Genomic DNA, 25,521 nt, shown 5'->3' with positions numbered 1-25,521 from the left:
AATAATCTAAACTCCACTCTGTCTTAACCAGCAAACTTGCCAGATATAAAAAAAAGCAAAAACATATGCTCCAATGCAAGGGAAAGCAAATAGCTCCAGAAGAGTTTAAAAACAACAAACACTTGCTGCTCCTTTCTATTGAGCACATCTGAACCCTCAGGTGGATTGACTACTTTGTAAAGTGCCTTCATACCCAATGTTAAATTAGCAAGGTTGTTAAAGTTTACTAGTTCAACTAACAATCTAGTAACCCAATTTGTTTCCCCTTTCCCTCCTGAACCATAGTTTTGGGATTCATTTTCCCCCCCCAAAATCAGACTTTTCCTTCTGCTCCAGACAGTATTGGGTGCTGTCTGTTGGCACCTCACCCAAATGGTATTGTGTCTGCACACCTTTACAGGAAGTACCAGCAGGCAACCTGATCACAGGAAGCATCACAGCCAGCTCCTACTGATGACGATTTTGCTAATATCCCCACACGAGCAGAGTATGGGAGGGGCGGATGACACAATAATGATCAAGAGCAGAAATCTGCAAGGTTCTCTCATGACAACGAGGAAGGCATTGAGTTTAATTTCATTGAATTTAGTCATCATTGGCGAGGCGGTACAAAAATGACTGGGCTTCAAACCTGGGATCTTCCTGGCAACAGCTGTTTCATTTCTTTCTAACGTACAGATTACTTGACATCAAAATTAAAAGAACAGCGAATATTTAAAGAATGATTAGTATTTTAAGTCTCAAAATTGGAGCCTTTAGAAACAGAAGCAACAGTTAATAAAGGCAATATTGACTGGACACCTATATACCCTCAAAACAGACTTAGTTGAATTAAAAACAAAACACCTGATGAAACTCAGTGGGTCTGGCAGCATCAGTCAAGAGAGAAACAGGGTTAAAGTGTTTCAAGTCTAATCTTCAGTACTGAAGTGAACTCAATTTTGCTCTTCACAGATGCTGCAGGCCCTGCCGAGTTTCTCCATTTTCTGTTTTTATTCAAGATTTCTAGATCTGCAGTAATTTGCTCTTATTTCATTGCCATTGGATTGTCCATGCTGAGTCATATCTTCAGTTATTCAACAAACAAGTTCCTCTTTTCAAAGCTCATCACCAGAATCAAAATTTACAAACCTGCTGCACTTACAAACGCTGAATACAGTTTGAAAGTCACAATGGGTTCCTTCAAATTCCTCAGAAAATCTTTCAGAAGTCCACAGATTGCATGAATGTCATCCACTTTACTGAGCAATGGCATGTTCTTCCCTCTCAGGAACTTCTCCTTTAGCTCTTTCACAGTGCGGTCACACCCAGAGATACGGTATAGTCCAGTCTAATAGAGACACCAGTTACTAGCATTGTACAATTAAACCTGACAAGCTATTTCTGTGAACCTTGAACACACTTTTCCAACCTTACTTTTTTGATAAATGGCCCACTTATACACAAGCTCATTAATTCACCTAGCATTAAAACAGGATGTCAATATTTTGAAGGGGACCCACTGTTATGCACCCAACACCCCTGCCTGTGACAATCAGCATTTTGAGGTTCGATGAGCGTGTGCCATTTTGTGTTGGAATGGGGCAAGTGCATGCTCAATTTATTGCTGTAGCTAGTAAAAGGGCAGGATTATTTCTATAGGGCAAAGTGTGTTCCTTCAAGCTTCACAAAAATAATCGGAATTGTTGGTACCCTGCTTAACAATAATTACAATTCATCAGTGCGTTGCCTACACAGAGCTTGAACTCCAGGACTGAATAGCGTGAGAAGAAAAATATAAACAGCTTGAAAACTTAACGTCTAGACATGGAAATGGTTTGATGGACTCCAGTTTATTTTGTATTAAGGCTCCAAATTGGCAAATTAGTAATGAAAGGTTTTAGTCCTACCTCAGATAATCCTCTTTGCTCAATCTCATTGATGCAATGCACCACAATGGATGGGATCATGGGTGACTTCGAAGATGTGAAGTCTGCCAAAATCCCCTGGAAGCAACACAAACAAAATGATGAATATTTCAGAAGAAATACCATAGTCATTCAGAATGATAAGATGAGGGTGATTTACTTAGACATTTCATTTATAAATTAATTGCATACACCCAAATCGATAATTTGTTAAACTATGCAGATCATTTATGACAAAGAAAACACTTGATGGAATATTAAAAAGTATCATATTGTACCTCAATGCCACAGCTGATTACACTGTAAATAGCTATTTGTCATTTCATGTTTGAGAGTGATTTGTTAACACTTAGCTGGTCTAAACTGTTGAAAAACTTAAGACAAGTTTATCTAGTTTTACTTTACAATTGCAAAGGGCTTAATTGATCAATTCTGCTGCCTGATAACAATACCAGATTTTCAGACTAAGGGTGAAGCTTACTTCTCCAATTTTCACAGGGGTTCCTGCCAAAGTTGGGATACAGGGGAGTGCACAGCGATCTCGGCATTCAGGGTGAGACACCACTCTGCAGTCTCGGCACTTCAAGGCCAGCTTTCCAAATTTGATCCTTTTGCCACAAGGAACACATGATTCTGGCTTTATAACCTATAAAAATATAAAAAGGACAAACATATTGTCATTTGGAATACTGCAGCACTGTTCCAGGGTTGTGGAAGTCAGTACCACATACGTGCGCCTCCAACCTCACCTTATACACCTTTAAGCAGTTTCTTTAGAGAAGCACAGGCAGACACCTGGGATAATAAATCACCCATTACATCATACTTGGCTCCATGCTTGGGACAATCCTAGGTTTGCGCATGACACCCAGGCTTACTTATAGATCGCAAAAACGTGAAAAGAAGCCTCGCTCTTAACTAAAAAATTATTGAATAATTTCAAAATATCACGTAAACTCGACAAACTCCAGAAAACAATCTGGGACAAAGCTTGCAGTCAAACGTTTACATGGAGAATAGTTAAACAAAACCAAAAATTGCGGCAACAGAAAAATTTAACAGAAGATGGCACGGAGGAAGAGAGAGCGAGAGAGAGAGAGAGAGAGAGAGAGAGAAAAACCAGACATACCGTTTTAGAGACAAACTCGTGAGCCCTTATCCCTCCATTACTCTGAGGTGTGCTGCAAGTATCAGATCTACTGGCTGCTGATGGGGTGCTTGAGGGAGTTTCCGAAATGGCATCAAGATCTGGTCCTTTCAGATTTGCTTCAAAAATAAAATGCTGTAATGTAAATGGTGTTAAGCCATAGACAATTCAGCTGGACAGGGAGAACAAACAATATACAAAAAGGAACAGTCACCAACAATTATGTTGATTAGAACTTAAAAAGCAAATAATTTACTGGTGATCAAGACAGCCATCTGGTAACTCAACTTTCACTCAAAAACATAAAACAGCCAGACAATCAGAAGAAAAGCATAACAAATTTGGACCAACAATTTTTTGCCTTGATTATTAATTAACCTGATTTTATTTACTACAAAAAAGTCTGCAAATTCTCAATGCAAATGAGCAAGAACAAATCTAAACCCAATTATTATACAGGTCCTTATTATAATAATAGTAAATGGTTGCACAGAGGATTATCACCAGCCTGACAAATCTCCAGCACATGCTCTCTGCAAGCTGCATGGCAAGAGGAGATAAACAGGGCGAACAAGAGAAAATTACCTCATTTAGATATAAATCCATACTGATACACAGCAGAACAACTAATCTGAATAAATATTGACCTCTGTTCAGGAAAGGTATACTATATTTGTTTTAACATTGTTCAGTGTGTAGATACCTGTGGTTAGGCCAACATTTAATGCCCATCTTCAAATGTCCTGGCAGGTGATGGTGAGCTGCCTTCTTGAACTTCTGCAATCCTGGAGGGGTAGATACACCCACAGTACTGTGAAGGATATTAACCCAGCAACAGTGAAGAAGCAGTGACATACTTCCAAGTCAAGATGGCGTGTAGTTTGGATGGGAACTTACCAAGTGGTGGTGTTCCCATACAACTGCTGCCCTGATCTTCAAGCTGGTAATGATCGTTGATTTGGAAGCTGCTGCCAGGTTTTGAAAGAGTATTGATGAAAATCAAGTGGGTTGCTTTGGCCTGGATAGTGTTAAGCTTCGAGTGTTGTTGGAGTTGTACTCACCTTGGAAAATGAAGAGCATTCCTTCACACTCCTGAAATGTTATTTCATGGTGGACAGACTTTGGAAGATAGGAGGCGAGTTACTCACTGCAGAACTCCTAGCCTTATGACCTGCTGTTACAGCCACAGTATTTATATGGAAAGTCCAGTTGTGCTTCTAACCCCCAGGAAATCGGAGGATTCAGTGCCGTTGAACATCAAGGGATGATGTCGTGAGTGTGGTGCTGGAAAAGCACAGGTCTGGCAGCATCCGAGGAGCAGGAAAATCGACATTGCGGGCAAAAGCCTTTCGTCAGGAATCAGCCCTGATGAAGGGCTTTTGCTCGAAACATCGATTTTCCTGTTCCTCGGATGCTTCCTGACCTGCTGTGCTTTTCCAGCACCATATTCTTGACTCTAATCCCCAGCATCTCATCTCCAGTGAGTGCAGTCCTCACTTTCGCCATCAAGGGATGATGGCGAGTTTGTCTCTTGTTGAAGACTACCATTGCCTGGCACCTGTGCTCTTTATTAGCCCAAGCTTGGATGCTGTCTAAGTCTTGCTAGAAATGGACACAGACTATTCAGCATCTAGGGTTTCATGAATGGTGCTGAACATTGTGAAATCATCTGTGAACGTTGCCAATCTGATCTTATGATCAAAGAAAAGTCATTGTTGAAGCAACGGAAGATGGTTGGGCTTAGGACACTATCCTGAGGAGCTCCTGCAGATGCCCTGTGACCAGATTAGATTCCAACAATCTTAACCAACTTCCTTTGTACTAGGTATGACTTCCACCAGTCATTTATTGATATTATGTGGGGCGAATCAAATTGGTTAAAGACTGGCATCTGGGATGCTGGAGACTTCAGGAGGAAGTCAAGTTGAATCATTCACTTGGCACTTCTGGCTGAAGTTGGATGCATCTCTTTCAGCCAAGTCTTTTGCACTCATATGCTGAGCTTCTCTACCATTAAGGAAGGGGATATTTATGGAATTTTTCTCTACATGATTTTTAAACATTTTTAAAAAAGCATTCAGTTCAACTATCAAAAAGGAGTGCCTAGATTCCTCCCACAATTCAGTTGCTCAAAATCCTGAGTAGCTGAGTCAGACAAAGCAGACGTATTTAAATTTAATGACGGGTCTTTGCTAAGTAAGTCAACTTCATTTGGACAAAGGCAATAGCTGTAAATGGCTTTAACCACAAGTCCCAACTGCAATGTGAAAGATAGAAATCTTGCAGAATTCAAATTCTGGATAAATGCAGTGAGAATCCAATTTAGTAGTATTATAAAGCATAAATCCTTGAGTTTACTACAAACTAATACTAAATTCTTAAAATACCCTGCAACAAATAACATATGAAAGAAACCACATTCCTTAGTTTCTAGAGGAAACTTTCCAAAATGCAACATTTCTGTCAGCATCCATCTTGTTCACCAAATGTTAACTCAGAAGAGAAGACTTCAACATTTTGTCAATAGAGCTTACCTGTTCGTCTCCTGCTTCTTGTCCAGTATGGTATTGTCTCAATTGTAGAAACTGCCTCGATTGGCCCGCCATTATTTGGCAAGGTCAGAGTGGTTTTAGCCACAATGGAGTCATTTGCCTGAAAAGGTAACCAAACCTGTCACCCAAAAGCATATCTTTAAAATCTCTCACACAAGCTAATAACACTAAACCTCAATCCCACACCGTGTCCCTTGGCTAAAATGGTCAACTTGCTTAACTTGGTATCTCTCACTGGTTGAGCAGAATCTTGCCCAACTCAAGAGAAGACTTAAGCTGTTGTCTTTGGTCCATACACCAAACTCTGTTTTCAAGCTACTGTATCCATCTCTCTCACTGGTACTAGTCTGAGATTAAACAATTCTTTTCACAATGTTGGTGCCACACTTGGTTCTGAGATGATCTTGTGATGTCAGATTTATGTAAAGATTGCTCATTTCCAGATCTAATATTGCCCATCTTCATCCCCATCTCAACTCATTTGCTGCTGAAACTCTCAATCATGCTTTTGTTACCGCAAACTCAACTGTCTCACAAACACTACCAACTACTACAAATTACGTTTGTCTCTCATACTCACTTTTTCAATTGATCGTGAACGCTTAGCTGGTGCTGGCTGGACATCAACCAAGACTCTTGAAGAACGCTAGAAGGAAGCAGATACAAAATTTTTAATACAATTAGCCATAACTGGTTGCACAGCCATTATCAATCAGGAATGAATCTGGTGCATGAACAATTTTCTTATCAACATTATATATTAAAAAGTGATTTCAAATAAAGTACATTGCTGTACAGCCATGAGTGAATTTCTAACCTTCTATTTCTGCAAATGCACTACCCATGACCTTTCCAGGAAAATCGCCTCCTTTCACACAAGTGTACCAGAAACTTCTTGCTGAATGCAAAGCCAGTTGATAAAGGCGGATTTAATAATGGCCATGCAATTAGTAAGGAATCTAGTACACTAATTTATAACGTTAATTGGAAAATTGTATTGAAGTGCTTCAAGGTAAGGTACAATGGCACACTATAGCTGTGAAGAAAATTATATTACTCATGGCCTTAAATCCAGGTATAAATAGATTTAGACAGGTGTACCAGAAACCTCCTGAAGGGAAAAGTTTGCTTTTGTAGACTGCTTTCACATCAATCAGAACAGAAAACACTTTTTTCAAAGGACAGCATGGCTTGAAGGAAGACATTTTTCATTTTAACCATGTGACAGGTTAAGGGGAGAAACCTGGATCTGAAATTAGTTTCTGAAATAAAAACAATTACAAAACTATGACAATACAGATAGTGAAAATAGATTGGGAAAATAGGCTAAAAGTTAACACAGCAGAGAAGCAGTACAGATATTTAAGGAGATGTTTCAGAACTCAAAAAGTATGTTGCATTGAGAAAGATAGACTTAGAGAAGGGTGCCATAGCGTGGCTAGCAAGGGAAGTTAAGGATGGCAATAAACTGAAAGAATAGGTGTAAAATGTCACAAAGATGAGTGGTAGGCCAGAACATTGGCAAAGTATTTAAAAGCAGAAAAATGTGATTAAAAACAAGAGAGAAATTGGAATACCATTGCAAATTAGCATGGAAATAGAAAAAGAGACAGTAAGAGCTTCTGCAAGTATACAAAAAGTGAGAGAATAGCCAAAACAAGTACTGCTCTTTTAGATTGTGGGACTAATGGATTAGTAACAGGAAATAAGGAAATGGCAGAGACTTGAAGTAATAGATAGAGGATTGGCTAATAAAAAAAAGTTGGAATAAAGAGATCACTTTCAAGTTTGCAAACTAATGAGTTGAGCGCCACAGGGATTAGTGCTGAAACCTCAACTACAATCTATATTCGTGACATGGACAAAGAGACACAGAGTGCACTGTAGACACATTTGCTGAGAATACAAGGATAGGTGGGAAAATAAGTTATGAGAATGATATAGAAAATTTGCAAAGGGGTCTAGATAGTTTTAATGAGTGAGCAAAAATTTGATAATATAGTTTTGGAAAAAAATGTAAGATTATTACTTTGGTAGGAAGAACAGAATATTATTTAAAGAAAGAAAGAATACAAAACGCCATGCAGATGGATCTTGTTACCCTCGCATTTCGAAGATTCAGCTGGCACGATTACAATGCTATCTTCAATGGAAATACCTTGCAATGAAATAATTGTATGGTTTGCAAGGGAAGTCTTCAACTTGTGAAGGAAGCAAATTAACACAGAGGGAATATATAGCTGGATGGTTATCATTCTTGCAACAAATACCATGCAAATATGCACATCCTAAGCGGAGTTATAATAGCTTAACATTTTTGCCAGTGTATCTATTGAATTTGGGACCATTCTTGGCGACTTTACCAATTATGTTCAAATTGAACTATAAATAACTTTAAAGTGTGAAACCTACCCGTTTTTCTCTTTTCTTTAATTTCACAGTCCTCACAATGGAGGAATCCCAGTCCTGCATCAAGAAAGAGACAACTGTTTAAACAACGAATGTTTTATTTTGTTAATCGTGAATAACTTTTGGGAAATATTGCCTGGTTACGGTTTTCAATCTAGATCCACACAAAGTTGCTACATTAGATAAACTGCAGATGAAATAGTCAGCCTTCTGAGCACAATCAGATCACTATGAGTGTTTACATAATAATTGAAATGCAATAAATTTCTTTGAACTTGGGGGACATTTGGGCACCCAGATATTTAAGATGTTTAGCTTGTTTTTGCATTCTCTATGCTAATGAGCGCTTTACTCTGCTTGTCAAAGTGTTTCAGAGAAACCAGTATCGACAGTTATGCTTTCCCACAACTCTCTCACAAGCATCTGCTTGCCACTAGTCTACATTAGTATGCCTGAAAGTCTGTGTTATGGTGGTAAATTCCACGTTCAATCTGTCTATAATAGCAGACATTGAAATAAGGTATTTTGTCAAGTGGCCTTACCATACCCCAGAAGAAGTTTGATATCAACAAGTAACTGCCTACACAGGAGCCTATAATTTCTGCAATTTAATTCTGGACAGATTAATGTAAATCAAAGCCATTAACATGTCTCCAATTCCAACAAATCAAAAATGCAAAATAGTTACCAACGAGTCATCGGTCTTGTCATAGCTAATATCAGAATGAGAGACAAACGATCCAGACTCATCTATTGTTGATAATCTTAAAACAAAAAAAGAAAGAATACTCAGTGATCATCAACACACCAAGAACATTCATTTGACTTAATTACCCTATCACCTCACCAGTCATTAATAGCATGTATGCTGCACATTTGTTTCCAAATAAAAAGCAGCAGCAATATTGCGATTATAGGTGTCACTCAAGGATGGAGATAAATGGCAAACCCCCACGACTACAGAAGATCCTTTTTATTTCTCTCCATTTTCATTGAGAGCAAGGAAACTTTCAAACTGGATAAACTGACCATAAGTGGGCACAGTACCTTACAGTCAAGCCAAGGTGATGCCAAGTAATAGATAGCGCTTTTCACATTTGCAAGACACTTTAAAGCTCACTTTTGAAATGCAGTTACTGTTGCTTTGCAGGCTAAAGCAGCAGCCAGTTTGCGCACAGCAAGGTCCCACAAACAGAAAATTAGATGAATAACCAGTTAATCTGACTCAGTGATGCTAATTGAGGAAATTTCATTTTTGAAAAGGCGAAACAGTGTGACCTTTAATATCCAGCTCAACAGGCATCGGGACTAAAGTTTGGAGATGGCACCCCCAGGGAACGGAGCATTTCTTGAGTACTGTACTAAAATGTCAGCTGAGATTATACACTGGAGCTCTGGAGTTGGACTTAATTGCACAAATTTACTCAGAAGAGAGAGTATATTCAGTAAGCCAAGTTGGCACATCAAATCTCCAAATGTCTGCAGCACTGATCAACTTCACTTATTGATTTAAAAAAAAATTCTGGATTATAAATTTCTCACCTAGAATTCCATGGTGAATAATTAATGAGCAAAACACATAATACAATCAAATGTTTGTACAAGCCAAGTTTAATAGTTTAGTATTTTGAAGCAATCTCTCATTTCACTTTTAAGTCGAGAGTAGTTGACTAAAACATTAAACTGTCTTGATCAGCACATTAGAGTGCTCCGTTGCTAACCATTAAAAGAGAAAGGGAAATGGAGGGGGAGAAAAGGAAAAAAAAAATTTTGCGCAAAGTACACTCGTTTAAAAGAAAATAATTGACTTGAATCATTTGCCGTTCTTTGCTGGCTTTAAGAGCTGAGAATGGATTCTCTTTTCCAATACTGAGTGTAGTGACATCAGGCATGGGCAGGGTCTTAAAACATCCTGGAAGGATTCCAATTTAAAACTGCTGGAACAGGAGAAATTAGAACCCCCAGAGTACTGCTCTGGAGATCTGATCTGAAAATCTAGCATTTCCACTCTTGTCCTCTTTGATGGTTTCGCAGGGACAGGCAGCACCAAAAGCAGCCTCTGGATGTTTAGGCCAAGCCCCGAGCTGTTTGTACGAGGGCACTTCATGGATGCTGTGGTTCTGTTCGCCGAGCTGGAAGTTTTTGTTGCAAACATTTTGTCCCCTGTCGAGGTGACATCCTCAGTGCTTGGGAGCCTCCTGTGAAGCACTTCTGTGGTGTTTGCTCCGGCATTTATAGTGGCCTGTCCCTGCCACTTCCGGTTGTCAGTTTCAGCTGTCCGCTGTAGTGGCCGGTATATTGGGTCCAGGTCGATGTGTTTGTTGATGGAGTTTGTGGATGAGTGCCATGCTTCTCGGAATTCCCTGGCTGTTCTTTGTTTCGCTTGCCCTATAATGGTAGTGTTGTCCCAGTCAAATTCATGTTGCTTGTCGTCTGCGTGTGTGGCTACTAGGGATAGCTGGTCATGTTGTTTCGTGGCTAGTTGATGTTCGTGGATGGGGATCGTTAGCTGTCTTCCTGTTTGTCCTTTAGATTAGATTAGATTACAGTGTGGAAACAGGCCCTTCGGCCCAACAAGTCCACACCGACCCGCCGAAGCGCAACCCACCCATACTCCTACATTTACCCCATATCTAACACTACGGGCAATTTAGCATGGTCAATTCACCTGACCTGCACATCTTTGGACTGTGGGAGGAAACCGGAGCACCCGGAGGAAACCCACGCAGACACAGGGAGAACGTGCAAACTCCACACAGTCAGTCGCCTGAGGCGGGAATTGAACTCGGGTCTCTGGCGCTGTGAGGCAGCAGTGCTAACCACTGTGCCACCGTGCCGTCCTATATAGTGTTTTGTGCATCCGCATCCACGAACATCAACTAGCCACGAAACGACACGACCAGCTATCCCTAGTAGCCACACACGCAGATGACAAGCAACATGAATGATAGGCCACTATAAATGCCGGAGGAAACACCACAGAAGCGCTTCACAGGAGGCTCCCAAGCACTGAGGATGTCACCTAGACAGGGGACGAAACGTTTGCAACAAAAACTTCCAGCTCGGCGAACAGAACCACAGCAACGAGCACCCGAGCTACAAATCTTCTCACAAACTTTGAACTTCATGGATCTTTTATGTAACTATAACTATTGGAGCATCGAGGAAAATAGGTAGTGTTAACTGGACAGTCTCCAATGCTGAAGGAAAATCTGTGCTTCCACCACTGCCAGGAAAAAAAAAGAGTTGAGCATAATTATGGTGTGTGGAAAAGTACTTTGTATAAAAAAAAACTGCCCCTTCATTTGATATCCTTTAAGTGTCGAATGAAATTCTCACTGCACTCTTCCTGATTTAACAAGATGCAAAAACCACATGCAACAATTTTTTCTCTGCAATTATGAAGCTTTACCCCAAAACTAACAGCACAAAAAATTGTGGGCAACTGAGCAGTACTACCGTTTGTTGGATGCATATCCATTAGAATTTGAGCATTTAGGGTTGAGGAAAGCAAGAGCAGACTTCTGTTCTTCATTTAACTGAATGCTGGTCGAGCCTTCTGTTATGAGGAGCTCTCGGATAAGCTGAATCTGACGTTCCTTAAATGAAAGAAAGTAATTACTATAACAGAAGAGTATCACTCGCTCAAGTTAACCTTATCTTAATGTGGTCACAGTGCCTGTTTTTGATCATTCTCCAGGCATCCCTATACATATTGATAGCAGGCGAGGGTAATATTAGGGTTGGGCTGCAATGGTTAAATTGTCTGCTATTGTCACTGTTTACGTTCAAGTAAAAAGAATGAAAACAGGGCCAGATTACCAGTTTATTCCTAAGGCTGTACTCCAAGCACCAGTCACTGCCATCAAGAGGGAGAAAGTGGGACTAATCTGATCAAGAAGCTCCACTACACAGCAATCAGGTCTTGTACAATATTCACGTTTAGTGTCTTTTTCCCCATGCTCTTTTCCAAAGGCTACAGATTTCATTAGATTGGCCCATGTTTATAGGCTGTAGTGGTTTGTCATTGTCCTCCACAGGATAGCTGACCAGGAAACTCTCCCATTCTTACAGCTGGTCATCAGCCATATTAAAATAATTTACATACTGCTATTTAACAGGTTTAGACACATTACAAATGCACTTTCCATGGCTAGAAAGTCCTGGTGTGGGAGTCAAACTCAGTTTTTTGGCTCAGACGCAGGAATGTTATCACTGCACCAAGACCTATGTGCATACATAGGACTGAAATATTTTTCAACACCATCTTGAGTGTGGAGTGGTATGACTATTGAAGATTAATAGGGAACAAATGTTTACAGAAAGCGCAATGGTTGATAGGTTAGCTGAATATGTACATGTACTTCAATAAAATTATTTTGGGCTATGACCATAACATTAGAATCCCAAGTTTTCACAACTGTGAGATAAATGAGGTACTGCAGACAACAGACCTCCATCCAATTTCAGTTGGATCAGGCCAAGTTATGTGTAGCTATATCATAAGCAGCATTCTTGGGGCCTTGCTTGTGGTAGTGTCACTAACTCAGAGCCAGGAAGCCTGTGTTCAAGTCCCACCTGCTCCAGAAGTGCATACTAATATCTCTGAGCAGGTTGAGAAACCATCTAAAAGAAGCATTCTACTCCTGAATTTCATTTTTCTTTTCAAGGCTCCATCCACAGTGTAAACCTCACCCTTAAAATTCAAAAACCTCTCCTGCTGGAGTAGAGCCCTTGAAAGGCCGGTTTTAATGGAGACGTTTGGGCTCCACTTCTCTATCGGCAATATCGTGCTCGCTGTATTTCATGGTCTTACAAAGTGATCCTTTGAGACTTTAATATTTACCCCCACTTCCCCATACTTCGTTCATAAAGTTTAATTACTGTGGGTCACCTTCTGCAGTCAGCAGACAATATACGCATGCACAGGGGAAGAAGTGCTAACTACTGCACTTCAAGAGTCAATGACTATATTATGGTTTGTGTAGATGGGACAGTTTTCATTGGATGACAGTTTCAGAGTGCATGTAGGTACCAACATTTTCTATTTCTTCCATGGTCCTTGCTCTCTATCGACGCTTAGGTGGCTCCAAAGCACAAACCTGAATACCAGCAACTACCATTCATGAAGCGTTTAGGATTCTGCCATTTTGCAGCATCCTACAGAATCAGCTTTATGTAATAGAGTGAATGGATGCATTCATTCATAACCAGTTTACCCTCTACAATTAGGGTTGTTGCACAGCTCTCAGAGTGCCATCTTATCGGAGGCATCTCAATTACAGTTTGCTACCTCCTGCATTAAAAGTGTTTTGCGCCTTAAGTACAATTCTGAGCAGCCAAAATGCAATATAGTGTTGCATAGTGCATCAATTAGTAACTCTTAAAGGACATAGGAGATCTCAACTTAAATTGTTCCATTTTAGAAACAAGATCAAATTGATCATTTTACTTCTCATGTCTGGCTGCAAATAAGGCATTTGATGTAAAGTGATCTTCCTACCGCAGATCACGGTGGTTCACAGACTCCCAACCCAACTGCTTGTTCTGTGGTGCTGTGGAGCCCGTGGACCATGTATATATGGGGGAATGGGAGTTTGTACTCCCTTTTTAGTTTTCTAGATTACCTTCTCGGCTTTTGGCTTCACTTCCAACCCCATGCTCCTGATCCCGGGTGTCTCTGGAGAAGGAGCACGCGGTGTCTACCAACTCCCTTGAGCTGTTCAGCGGGAGGTAGGCACCGCAGGGAGTGGAGTGCTTTATTTCCCCCTCCAATTTATTTTGATTTAATCCCTGCCCTCCCCTTCACATTTTTGATCATGCATCATTGCCCTCGGAGAAGGGCATTGCTTGTCACTGGCCACTCGGGTGTTTCCTTTCTTCCTGGTGGTGGAAATTGAATAAAGATTTGTCTTTCATTCTGTCTCACACATCAAAAAAAAACCCTTTGCAGCCTCGTTAGATTTCACAATCTCTAAACCGGGTATGCAGCAGGTCAACCTCTAAGCACCTTCTTTCCTTTTGCCTGCAGCTTCATAAAATAGAGGCAACAGGAGAGAATTTGGGATTGTAATAATGGTCCCGAGTGCTCAAACTTAGGGCTGAGGTACTGCACATGTAGATACAATACTTCATGAAGCTCATTAAAATATCTTAAATATTAGCTTAAGTTTCATAAATTGGGGTTAATTTCATGAGTATAGCTGGATAGAACTGAATGAGTGATGACTTGAGCCAGTGATTTTCTGGTAGAGTGGTAGCGTTCCTACCCCAAGCCAGAATGCCTGGGTATAAGGCTCACCTGCCCCAGAGGTGTCTTATATCACAACAGGTTAGTTTAAAAAAAAACAAGGAAACAAAAAGTACCTGGTGCAATAAATTCACAAGGTGCACATAGTTCAACTCAGTGAAACAAAGTAAGTAAAAGATTGACTTCTGATCAACGACTTCACCAACTGGTGGTCACAAGTTTAATCACAAATTGTAATCCAATCAAAATAAATTTAGCAACAAATTTCCTCACTTTAAAGATTAATCTACATTATTCACATCGGCTACTCAAGAGCAAGGTTCTCCAGTTTCATAATTGCTTTGGTTTAAAAAGGAACTTCCGTGGCATTCCCTGACTTTTTTAATACACAACTCAGATGGTCTCTCCTGTAAATGGAAATATCAAAAGGCCATCCCTCAATTTTCTCCAAGAGAAAAATCCCAGGCTTGCCCAAACCAAGCCCTCCATTCTGGTATCACCACAGGACATCATTACTTCTCCAATGCCTCTCACATTTTCATCATATAGATCCGAAAAACTACTCCGAACTCTGTATGACCCATAATATTTTACACAGGTTTTACTCAATGTCCTTCCCTCTAGAAATGAAGCCCAGCATTTTATTTGCAATTTTATGGCCTTATTAACCTTGCACACTTTCAGATATTTACAGAAGCATATCCCTAGATCTCTCAGCTCTTCTCCCTCAATGAGAGTGGCCTCACTATTTGCTACCAAAACATAGGATTATGAGAGAGGGAAGGATTGTTTCTCTGTAGGTTATCCCCTTATATGTATCCAAATCTAGATGCAATAAAAATTCCATTTCAACAGTTTTGATTGCTTGCTAAGCATTTTCAATATGTAACAAATAATTCTTTGTAGAAAGCAATGGTGAGAACGAAGCAGACAGTGAGAGATACCTTATATAAATACTACTAGATCCAAACTTTATTTCCAGTATTTTTCTTTTTAAACACAGTTACTCAGGTATTATTAATGAAGGTACCGCTGTATGTCAATACCACTTGCGCTGCAACTTACTTTCAGAGATTGTTAAAATAAAACTGTAGTAAATGTGATCAAAGCAGGAGGAGACAGGATGAGATGATAGCATTATTGTGTGATGGCCAGATGCACCTGGCTCTTTCTCCTGTTATAAATCATTAGAAAAATTAGAAAGAACTTGCATGTAGTTAAGTACCTCAACAGAGTCACTTAAACTGGATCATATCTAAATGTTATTTGTGAAGTGCAATCACTTGTTACTTAGGTAAAATGTAGTAGCTACTTTAGGAGCAAAAACCATGTCATTGATTGCATTTGCTGCATGCAAAGTGTTGAATCCTTCTGGTCTTTTCAGTGACAGCAGAGAAGATAAACAGAAGATCTAGGCAGACAGATCGCTAAGATCTTCCAACTACCTGACATCTGACAAGGTAAAAAAACTCTTCATACTGCACTGTAAGGCTAGTATTACAGTGGAACTTCAACCCACAATCTGGACACAACAGTGTGCTAACAACGATCTTGAGAAAAAGGAATCAAAACAGGCAAAAAAAAACCCATACATTCTAGTGATGGATAGCACAGGATTTTAAAAAAGAAATCTTCATCCAATATTTACTTCAAAAGAAATGAGTTTAAATATGAAAAGTATAGGTTGAGTATCCATTGGCTGTAGCTCTGAAAACCAAAAAACCTAGAAGCCAAAAAAGGTCTTTTCAGAAACAAGATCCAAAAATGGATGTGGACATACCAAGTTTGGGCACTTGAGGGGAAAAAATAACTTTGCTTTTAGGTCCATTTATGCCAAACAAAGTTATTTCTTCCAAAGGGCCAAATTCAACACCTCTACAGAACTGTTTGGGACTTGGGTTGGGGGGTGGGGGTGGAGGCAAAAGTTTTAGGTAATCTCATGGTCAGAAAAAAAAGTAAAATTATTTTCCCCAAACAGCCTAAACAATAGCAAACCCCAAAATCTGAAAGCATCCTTTATCCAAAAACCAGCTGGTCCCAACACTTGCTGATAAACAATCCCCAACCTGTATAAAATCCACAAATTATGGATGAGTTAGAACTTGCACTATCCATGTGCAAGTCTTCCCAAAAAAGGTTTAATCAGACAATGATGCACTCAAAGAATTTGTCAATGGGTTTGCTGCAAAAGCAAACCAAACCTTCGTGGAATCATTCTTCTTTCAGATGGTGCTATTTGTATTAGTACATTGCCAAGTCTATGCATCAGTTCACCTGCAAGTAAGTGTGGGTCAAATAATATTCAGCCTGTTGAGAAGATTTGTAGCTCAGGTTGAGGTTCTGAATGTAAATTTACTCACTGAGCTGGAAGATTCATTTTCAGATGTTTTGTCACCAACAGTGTAGTGCTGGAAAAGCACAGGTCAGGCAGCATGAGGAGCAGGAGAATTGACCATTCGGGAAAGAGTCCTTCATCAGGAATGAGGCTTGTGGATCGGGGCTGAGATATAAGTGGGGGCGGGGTAGCTGAGAAAGCGATAGGTGGATGAAGGTGATATTTCAGGGGTGGGGAGTTTCTGGGACACCCACACCTAACCCCACCACCCCGTGGCTGAACACTTCAATTAGGTGAACGGGGGCGGGGATGAAGGTGATAGGTCGGAGAGGAGGGTGGAGTGGATAGGTGGGAAGGGAGATTGACAGGTGGGACAGGTCATGAGGATGGTGCTGAGCTGGAAGGTTGGAACTGGGGTAAGGTGGGGGGAGGGGAAATAAGGAAACTAGTGAAGTCCACATTGATGTCCTGGGGTTGAAGTGTTCAGAGTAAAGTGAACAGAGTGGCAGGAGTCTAAGTGGTTTAGTCTTTGGTGCAGTGCCTTGGCTAATCTGTACATTGGTGTTCCAGGTAGCTAGACTATGGGTCTGAGAGGGGGGGGCTCTTGATTGGAGAATTTTGGGTAGTCCGTAGAAATGTGGAATGGTGGGTCCACCTGGTTTAATTTTTAGAAGTCAATCTTGTTTAATTCTCCAAATTTCTCAAGTTTGAGTAGAGCTGTGATTTGATTCTCTCGTTGTGGGGGTCGGGTCTATCGCCACCTGTTGGTAAGCATCAGTATCTGCAAACAGTGCATTCGCTTTTTCAATGTAGCCTGTCCAGTTTAAAATGACTGTCAAGCATCCTTTATCTGCAGGTAGGATAACAATGTTTTTATCTTGGAGTCCTTCTAGTGCTTCCCTTTCTTGCGTAGAGTGTTTCCTTCCTTTTTCCTGCTTAATTTTGGTGAGACTGTCTGTCTGATGGTTTGCCGGGTTTCTTCTGTGAGTTTGTCGTCTTGCTTCGAGGTTGTCTGTGTTGTTATTTTGAGAGTTTGCAGATTTTCTGCAGGTCTAGTTTTCATTGTGTTTGTCGCTGCCAAATGGCTATGGCTCATCGTACATTCAAAGTCTGTCACATTTGTGAGTAAAATTTTTTGGCATGAAATTTCCCAGTTGTATTTATGGAGTCAGATGTGGACATTGCTAATCATTTCTTTAAGCATTCTGCAGCTGTTTTGCTCTGCTATTCCTTTGGCTAGCAGAGTGTTAAGGGAAGGTTTTTATTTAAGACATTTGGGTAGTTCCTGCTTCTTTAGGAATTATTGCCAGAAGTACAGTTGTTCCCGGGTGACGCTCTGGTGGATCGTGTTGGTTTCCCATCTTTGGGCAAGTTTTAGCATATTGCGTCCATAGGTGGTGGTGAGTTTTGAGAAGGCCGGAGGCTCATTGACGTTACCTAGTATGGTGACGAAATATCGAAAAACAAACATTCCAGCTCAGCGAGCAAACTTACATCCAATATTCAGTTTGCACTCATTCATCTCACAACACTATTTGCAACTTCATGAGGCATTTGGAGAATGTAGCAAAGATTCCATCTATTTCCCTGCTCGTGGTTCATCTCAAGTTTGGCCATAAATGCCATCCAGAAAGCAAAAAAAAAAGTGATGTTTTTGGTCTCAAAGATTAGCCTGTATCCAAAAACAGTCGTCACACTACAGTAGGGGGAGGGAATGTGGGAAAGACAAATAGAAATCAAATTGCAACATCTGCTCGATTCAGTGGAAAGGTCCTTTAATATTATGGAGGTGGTTCCTTAAATCTACTGGTTAAGTTTGAATATAGAGAGACGAATAAGCCAGTCTGCTTCTATCACTGGTTTAAAATGAAAATGAAATTTTAAGATCAACCAGACATACCAGCCTTTCACACTCGGTTTCTGCTTTCTGCCGCCGTTTCATTTCTACATCAACTTGGTTACGAGCATGCTTTAATTTGACATCAAGAGCACTTCGCTCAGTCTCAGCTTTCGTTAGGCACTCTGTAGCACGGGAAAGCTCCAGTTCGGTCTTTTGCCATTTTTTCCTACATTCGTCAAAGTTCTTGGCTAACTGAATAAATTCTGCAAGGAATGAAAAAAAGACAATGATATAAATTTTTTAAAAATGCTTACCGAAAGCAAAAGCTCCATAAGATACAATCAATACTAGATTGGTTGATGTGAAACAGCTATGTTGATGTAGGAATATGGTATCAATTTTGTTTTAAAGATTGTCATTTTTCTTCCCAAAGGATCACTTGGGCAAAACAAAATAAAAAAGACTCTTAGATCTTAAGGCTCTTCTGAATCTGGAAGGTGAGAAAGGTGAGGACTGCAGATGCTGGAGAGTCAGAGTCAAAAACAGTGGAAAAGCACAGGTCAGACAGCATCCAAGGAACAAAGTGCTGCCTGGCCTGCTGTGCTTTTCCAGCACCATACTTTGAATCTGGAGAATGCAAATCATTGTCCAGACTGTTTGCGTGCAGAGAGAGTGATTAATTTCCAAATAGAGTATTTTTCAAATTCTGCAGCTCTCTCCTGCAGAAAACTTCCCAGGTCCAGCCACTTTGAAAGGACTATTCAAGGTCAGACTTGTTCACTGATTAAACACACCGAAGTAGGACAGTGAACAAATCTGCTCACACCAGTAGGACACGAGATTTAAGTGGGAGAAACTTGAGCAGTATGGATTTTAAGCAACTGATACTGGGATAAACCAGAATGAGATTGAGAAACCAATACACTGAAAATGAGAGATCAGCCTGGGGCAGAACATAAGCATGTTGGAAGGTGGGGGTGGAGAGAGGGTATAGTTTCAATAAGCTTAGCAACAAGTGAAAATACACAGATTAACTACTGAATCAATGTAAAGTGGAAACACAGGCAGAGAAATTAATATTTAATACAATTTAATACAAAGTCACTGTTATTCTTTTGACACCATTAAGTAAAGTCAAAATGAATTAGCATAAAGTACCAGCAGAAATACAAACAATTGAAATCCTGTGCTGGAAACAAATGAATTGCTTCGGTAGTCCAAATATTTCAGTTGGTCTACAAAGCTTCATGATACGCAGTTTTACTGCTCACCAAGCCAGTTTTGGAGTCCTCTCCCCCGGTTTTATACAAATACAGAAAAACCTCGATTGTCTGAACGAGATGGGCGGGCACTATTTCGTTCAGATAATTGATTATTCAGTAAATCGATTCATTGCCTTCCCTCTGGGGCTCAGAGTTTTCTGTAAAGTCTGCTCCCTGTTCAGGAGATAAGGCAGCATCACAGCTCGCGAGCCCCCTTCCCCCAACACAACCCCTCCCCTACCCCCCCAACACCACACCTCCCCTCCTCCAGGCAGCCGGACTGGACACCAACAAGACTGCTGCTGCTGTCTTTTGGGGGTGAGTCTCCAAATACCGTGTGCGTGCACACACGTACACACACACCTTTTTACTGCAACTTTTTGACAGATTCCAGTTAGGGTTCAGGCCTGTGTAAAGATTCCTCTGTATACTGACTAAAACTCAGTCTCACAAAGCTAGATGAATAACTTCACCGATCATGGCCACATCCCAATATTAGCAAAACTAAAATGTGCTTACGAGGTTCAATTCCTTCATTCAGTACTTCCATTTGTCTGAGCAACTGCTCAAATATGTTGCGTAGAGTGACCATAGCAGATTCCATTTTCCTACAAAACAGATTAAAAGTATTATAAAAGTAAGGCAACTACAACAGCAACATAGCTTCCACACATCTCTCAACTTAAAAACAAATTTTCTTGGTGCAAAGTTGCTCCTATAATATTCATACAGTGGGAGAAAAACCAAGAGTCAAATTCCTTCTAAATGTAGTTTTAGTCCCACAGGTACTTTAAGTGAAGGTTAACCTTTTGCCGACATCTCGACCCGCAGGAAACAAACAGTTGGCTCAAAGTCACAAAGGTATCATGCACTATTTGCAGGAATAAACATCCAGGTGTTCCTTCGAAAAAGAATCATAAAATGCCAGTCCAAAGTTAGAGATCAGGCTGGTCACCAGCTTTATAGCTCAGATCCAAGAATCCCAGTTTAGTATTATTGCACATCAAAAGCTAAGACCTGAAGGGCCTTTAAAATTCAGTAGCACAAAGCAAACAAAATCACTCAACAGTAGAAATTGAGCATGTCATGATTTCAGCCAGTAATAAAGACAGTTTGATGTGATAGGGACAAAGTAATAATTCTTTAATCGTATCCAGTTACAACTGATAACAGTTTAAGGACTAAATTTCCATGGAATTCAGTTGAAGCAACTAAGCAAACTGAAGAGTCCCAGTGACACATCTCGGTCAAAAGGCCTCCAGCAATATAAAACAGTGCAGCAGCAGTTCCTTAAGTCATTCCGCAAAGATATTTGACAATGTTTATTCCAAAAATAACTGGATTTGCAAAAGATCGTTTAAACAACCCTCAAAATTTGATTAAGCAGTCACATTAAGTGCAGTGTTTAAAAATCCAAGTATTAACAATGTGCTACAAGTTATATCATTAACAGATAGGAAAACTATTCACTTCAAAGTACAACAATTTCTGTTTTTTGAATGTCATTCCACTCCAATTCAAATAGAACAAAAGCTTAATAAAAGTATTTGCTTAAGCACACAAGCATTGAAGTGCTGTGTACAGCAAAAGACATAAAAGCTCCATAAATGCGGATATCTAGCCACATCCCACTTGTGCCCACATGTGCACAACGTATTCTGTGTAAGACCAGGAATGTACAGCCCCAGGATTGCAGTGGGGGTTGATGTTATGAATTGAAATTACTTAACTGAAACTTCACAAGTTCCATTTTACAACATGAAAGTTAGCTGTTACATTTTTGCTGGGTGGGAAGGAAGGTCTTTCCATTTCCCACCTCAGCTAACACCCCTTGCTTGCTGATCCGTCAATACACAGGTCGGCAGCTATATTACCACAATTTAGAGAACTGGGAGCCCTCTTGGCTCCAAGTCCAAAGGGAAATGATTCAATTCCCACACTAGAAAACTGAAAGTAAAGTTTAGGCTGGTGCTCCCAATGCAACACTGAGGCAGTGCTGCACTGTCAGAAGTGGACAAGACATTAAACAGAGACCCCTTCTGATGCAGATGCAAGGTGATCCTGGGGCATTATGTGAAAGTTAAAAATCACAATACAGGTTATAGTCCAACTGCATTATTTGGAAGGACGAGCTTTCAGAGCGCTACTTCTTCAGATAGAATGGAACAGGACCATAGGACAATTCATAGCAAAAGATTAGTCATGTAACTGAAATGATATATTGAACAAACCTAGATTGCTGTTAACTCTTTCATCTATAAAATAGGTTGCAGATTTTAGTTCATTAATATGGAAATCCCAGAACTACTTTTATCTTGAGAATGCGACTGAATATTTTAATAGAAAAAAAACCCACACTCAACTTCCACAGGCACATACTCTATCACACTATCAAGCATACACACTCTCTCCCTCACAGTCATAGAGACATACAGCACAGAAACAGACCCTTCGGTCCAACTTGTCCATGCTGACCAGATATCCAAACCCAATCTAGTCCGACCTGCCAGCACCCAGCCCATATCTCTCTAAACCCTTCCTATTCATATACCCTTCCAGATGCCTTTTATAATGTTGTAATGATACTAGCCCCCACCACTACCTCTGGCAGCTCATTCCATACACCTACCACCCTCTGCGTGAAAAAGTTGCTCCTTAGGTCTCATATCTTTCCCCTCTCACCCTAAACCTATGCCCTCTAGTTCTGGACTCCCTTACCCCAGAGAAAAGACTTTGTCTATTTATCCTATCCATGCCCCTCATGATTTTATAGAGCTCTATAAAGGTCACCCCTCAGCTGCCAACGCTCCAGGGAAAACAGCCCCAGCTTATTCAATCCCTCCCCATAGCTCAAATCCTCCAACCGTGGCAACATCCTGATAAATCTTTTCTGAACCCTTTCAAGCTTCACAACATCCTTCTGATAGGAAGACCAGATCTGCATGCACACTCATGTTTATGGGGTGAATTTGCAGTCACATTCTATTTCGCTCAAGCACACAATCTGCAGGCAGTCAATCTATGTAATATTTTATAAATTTCTACTTTGGAAATAAAACCAGTCTGACTCAAGATTGGGATACAGATCAGACTATAACCTCATACCTTTAAAGCATTGTGTGAGCTGAGATATTACTTTTCATAAAAAATATAAAACCTTAAGTTATCTTGGGAATGTGACTTGAAAGAAGTTCTAGGACTTGCATATTAATGAATCGAAAGATGAAGGACTTAACAGCAATCTAGGTTTGTTCAATATATCATTTCAGTTACATGACACTAATCTTTTGCTATAAATTATGTCTCTTATGGTCCTGCTCCACAGCTACCTGATGAAGGAGCAGCGCTTCCAAATAAACCTGTTGCTTGTGATATAACCTGGTGTGTGAGAGTTTTAAACTTGTCCACCCCAGTCCAACACCGGCTCCTCCACATCATGGCTATGTGAAAGAACAGGGAAGTCCTCTGGTGTCCTGGCAAATATTTGTACCTCAAATAAACATAACAAAGACAGTTATCTGGGTCATTATCACATTTCTGTTTGTGGGAGATTTCCGTGTGCAAATTAGTTGCAATGCTTCCGATATTAAAGCAATCATTATAGTTGAAAAACGATCATCATTGACGGTGAAGCACTTTGGGTCATTTTACGGATGGGGAACGGAAAAGGTATACTTTGTTTTATAAGTAGCCAATAACCTGGTGCTTTCTAAACATTTTAAAATATATTAGAGGGTCCAACACACATTTCGATCATCACAAAGGGTTCGTCTTTTCTGATTGGGGAGACCCAGGAAGGAAGGAGAAACAAACGACTCTTCCCGCTCTTCCACAGGGGGCCGGAGACCGACTCCCATCTCCATCTTCTCGCCCCCGTTTACAATCAGCACCACCCCGCTGGCGGGTGAGCAACGCAAATCTTAGGGATGGAATAATGGAAACGATTTCTAGATCGCCGACTCGGTTCCTTTTCCCCCCCGGGAGCCCTTACCACTCAGTCCGCCGCCCGGCGCCCGCTCCGTTACTCTGGACGTTTTCGCGGTCTGATTTCAAATTTCCCCCAACCGCCAATCAGGACATGGCTTTTCCACGGCCTCCTGACGAAGGCACGGACGTCGCGTAATGTAACGCCCCAAATGACGCAATCACGTCTTGACAGGGACGTTCCCATCTCCCTGCAAAGAAGCAGAACTCCTGTTTGGCTGATCGGAAATCTTTCAGTCAGGCGATCCTGCTGGCTTGACTTGTCTCACCCACAAACGAAAAGGTACACAAATCAAAAAATTTAACCAGACATTAAAGAAAAGTTTGACAAATTGTTACTGTTGTATTATCCCCGTTCATTTTTCTATGTAATTTGCATCTAAATTGGCCTTCCGTAATTGACTGTAACATGAGGCTGAGGCAGGTACAAAGTTGGCCATCTGCTGCTGAAACCCTCATCCGTGCCTTCATTACCCCCTAGACTTGACTACATTCTTGCTGGTCTAACATGTTAGGCTTGTTCTCCTGTCATAAGCTTCCCTGCCATTGGCGAGGAGCTTCCATAAAAGTGCACGAGCCTTGTTGCGAGTAAAGGCTAGCTTGCTTTCTCATGTATGCTTTATTATAGCAAAAAAAGCACGAATAAACAACTCAACCCCCGTGCCCACTCGTGGCTGATCATCTACCACAATAGCAGAGCCCTCTATTACACTCATATCATTAGTAACTAGAAATCGTCTCACTCCTGAATGGTTTGCCTTATATTTGAGGCAGTCCCCTCTGGTTTTAAACCCTACAGCTTTTCCACATCTAATCCCTTTTAAGCTTGAAAGAGTTCAGAAAAGATTTACAAGGATGTTGCCAGGGTTGGGGGGCAGAATTAGACAGCCATGGCTGACAAAGGAAGTCAGGAAACGTATCAAATAGAAAGAGAGAGCCCATAAAGTGGCCAAGAGCAATTTAAAATCAGACGATTGGGAAGACTACAAAAACAAACAGAGGATAACAAGAGAGATATAAGGAAGGAGAGGATCAAATATGAAGGTAAGCTAGCCAGTAATGTTAGAAATGATAATGCAAGTTTCTTTCAATACATAAGAAACAAACGAGAGGCAAAAGTTTGGGCCATTCAAATTGATGCAGGAAGGTTAGTGATAGGAAATAAAGAAATAGCTGAAGAACTTAATAAGTACTTTGTGTCAGTCTTCACAATGGAAGACACGAGTAATATCCCAACAATTAAGGAGAGTCGGGAGCAGAGTTGAGTATGGTAACCATTACAAAAGAGAAAGTGCTAGAAAAGCTAAAAGATCTAAAAATTGATAAATCTTCTAGCCCCATTGGGCTACATCCTAGAGTTCTGAGGGAGGTGGCTGTGGAAATAGTGGAGGCGTTGGTTGTGATCTTTCAAAAGCCACCGGAGTCAGGGAAAGTCCGAGATGATTGGAAAATCGCTGTTGTAACTCCCTTGTTCAAGAAAGGATCAAGACAAAAGTTGGAAAATTGTATGCTGATTAGCTTAACCTCAGTTGTAGGTAAAATTCTAGAATCCATTGTTAAGGATGAGATTTCTAAATTCGTGGAAGTGCAAGGTCGGATTAAAACAAGTCAGCATGGATCTAGTAAGGGAAGGTCGTGCCTGACAAGCCTGTTAGAATTCTTTGAAGATGTAACAAGCAGGTTAGAGCAGGGAAACCCAGTGGATGGTATCTGTCTTCACTTCCAAAAGGCCTTTGATAAGATACTTCACGGGAGGCTGCTGAATAAAGTGAGGGCCCATGGTGTTCGAGGTGAGCAACTGGCATGGATTGAGGATTGGCTGTCTGACAGAAGGC

The 25,521-nt window shown here is 40.6% G+C and overlaps 1 protein-coding gene across 1 annotated transcript in view; it reads right to left on the bottom strand.

The window, feature by feature from the left end:
* The window catches only part of racgap1 (Rac GTPase activating protein 1), a 31,736-nt gene extending 7,971 nt beyond the window's left edge, over window positions 1-23,765 (bottom strand). The window contains exons 1-12 of the mRNA XM_043681803.1: window positions 23,694-23,765; window positions 20,222-20,310; window positions 18,501-18,703; window positions 11,475-11,614; window positions 8,704-8,779; window positions 8,019-8,072; window positions 6,187-6,252; window positions 5,589-5,706; window positions 3,037-3,173; window positions 2,389-2,553; window positions 1,890-1,985; window positions 1,132-1,330 (exon numbers count right to left, since the gene is read on the bottom strand). Coding sequence (XP_043537738.1) covers window positions 1,132-1,330; window positions 1,890-1,985; window positions 2,389-2,553; window positions 3,037-3,173; window positions 5,589-5,706; window positions 6,187-6,252; window positions 8,019-8,072; window positions 8,704-8,779; window positions 11,475-11,614; window positions 18,501-18,703; window positions 20,222-20,306 — 1,339 coding nt within the window. The 5' untranslated portion in view covers window positions 20,307-20,310; window positions 23,694-23,765. The remainder of the gene's footprint in view (window positions 1-1,131; window positions 1,331-1,889; window positions 1,986-2,388; window positions 2,554-3,036; window positions 3,174-5,588; window positions 5,707-6,186; window positions 6,253-8,018; window positions 8,073-8,703; window positions 8,780-11,474; window positions 11,615-18,500; window positions 18,704-20,221; window positions 20,311-23,693) is intronic.
* Between the last annotated feature and the right edge of the window lie 1,756 nt (window positions 23,766-25,521).

The sequence above is a fragment of the Chiloscyllium plagiosum genome, chromosome 43 (genome assembly GCF_004010195.1).
Source record: "Chiloscyllium plagiosum isolate BGI_BamShark_2017 chromosome 43, ASM401019v2, whole genome shotgun sequence".
In the NCBI taxonomy this organism is placed as follows: Eukaryota; Metazoa; Chordata; class Chondrichthyes; order Orectolobiformes; family Hemiscylliidae; genus Chiloscyllium; species Chiloscyllium plagiosum.
Note: the sequence above shows the minus strand (reverse complement) of the source record. Positions and strands in the feature narration are given on the sequence as shown.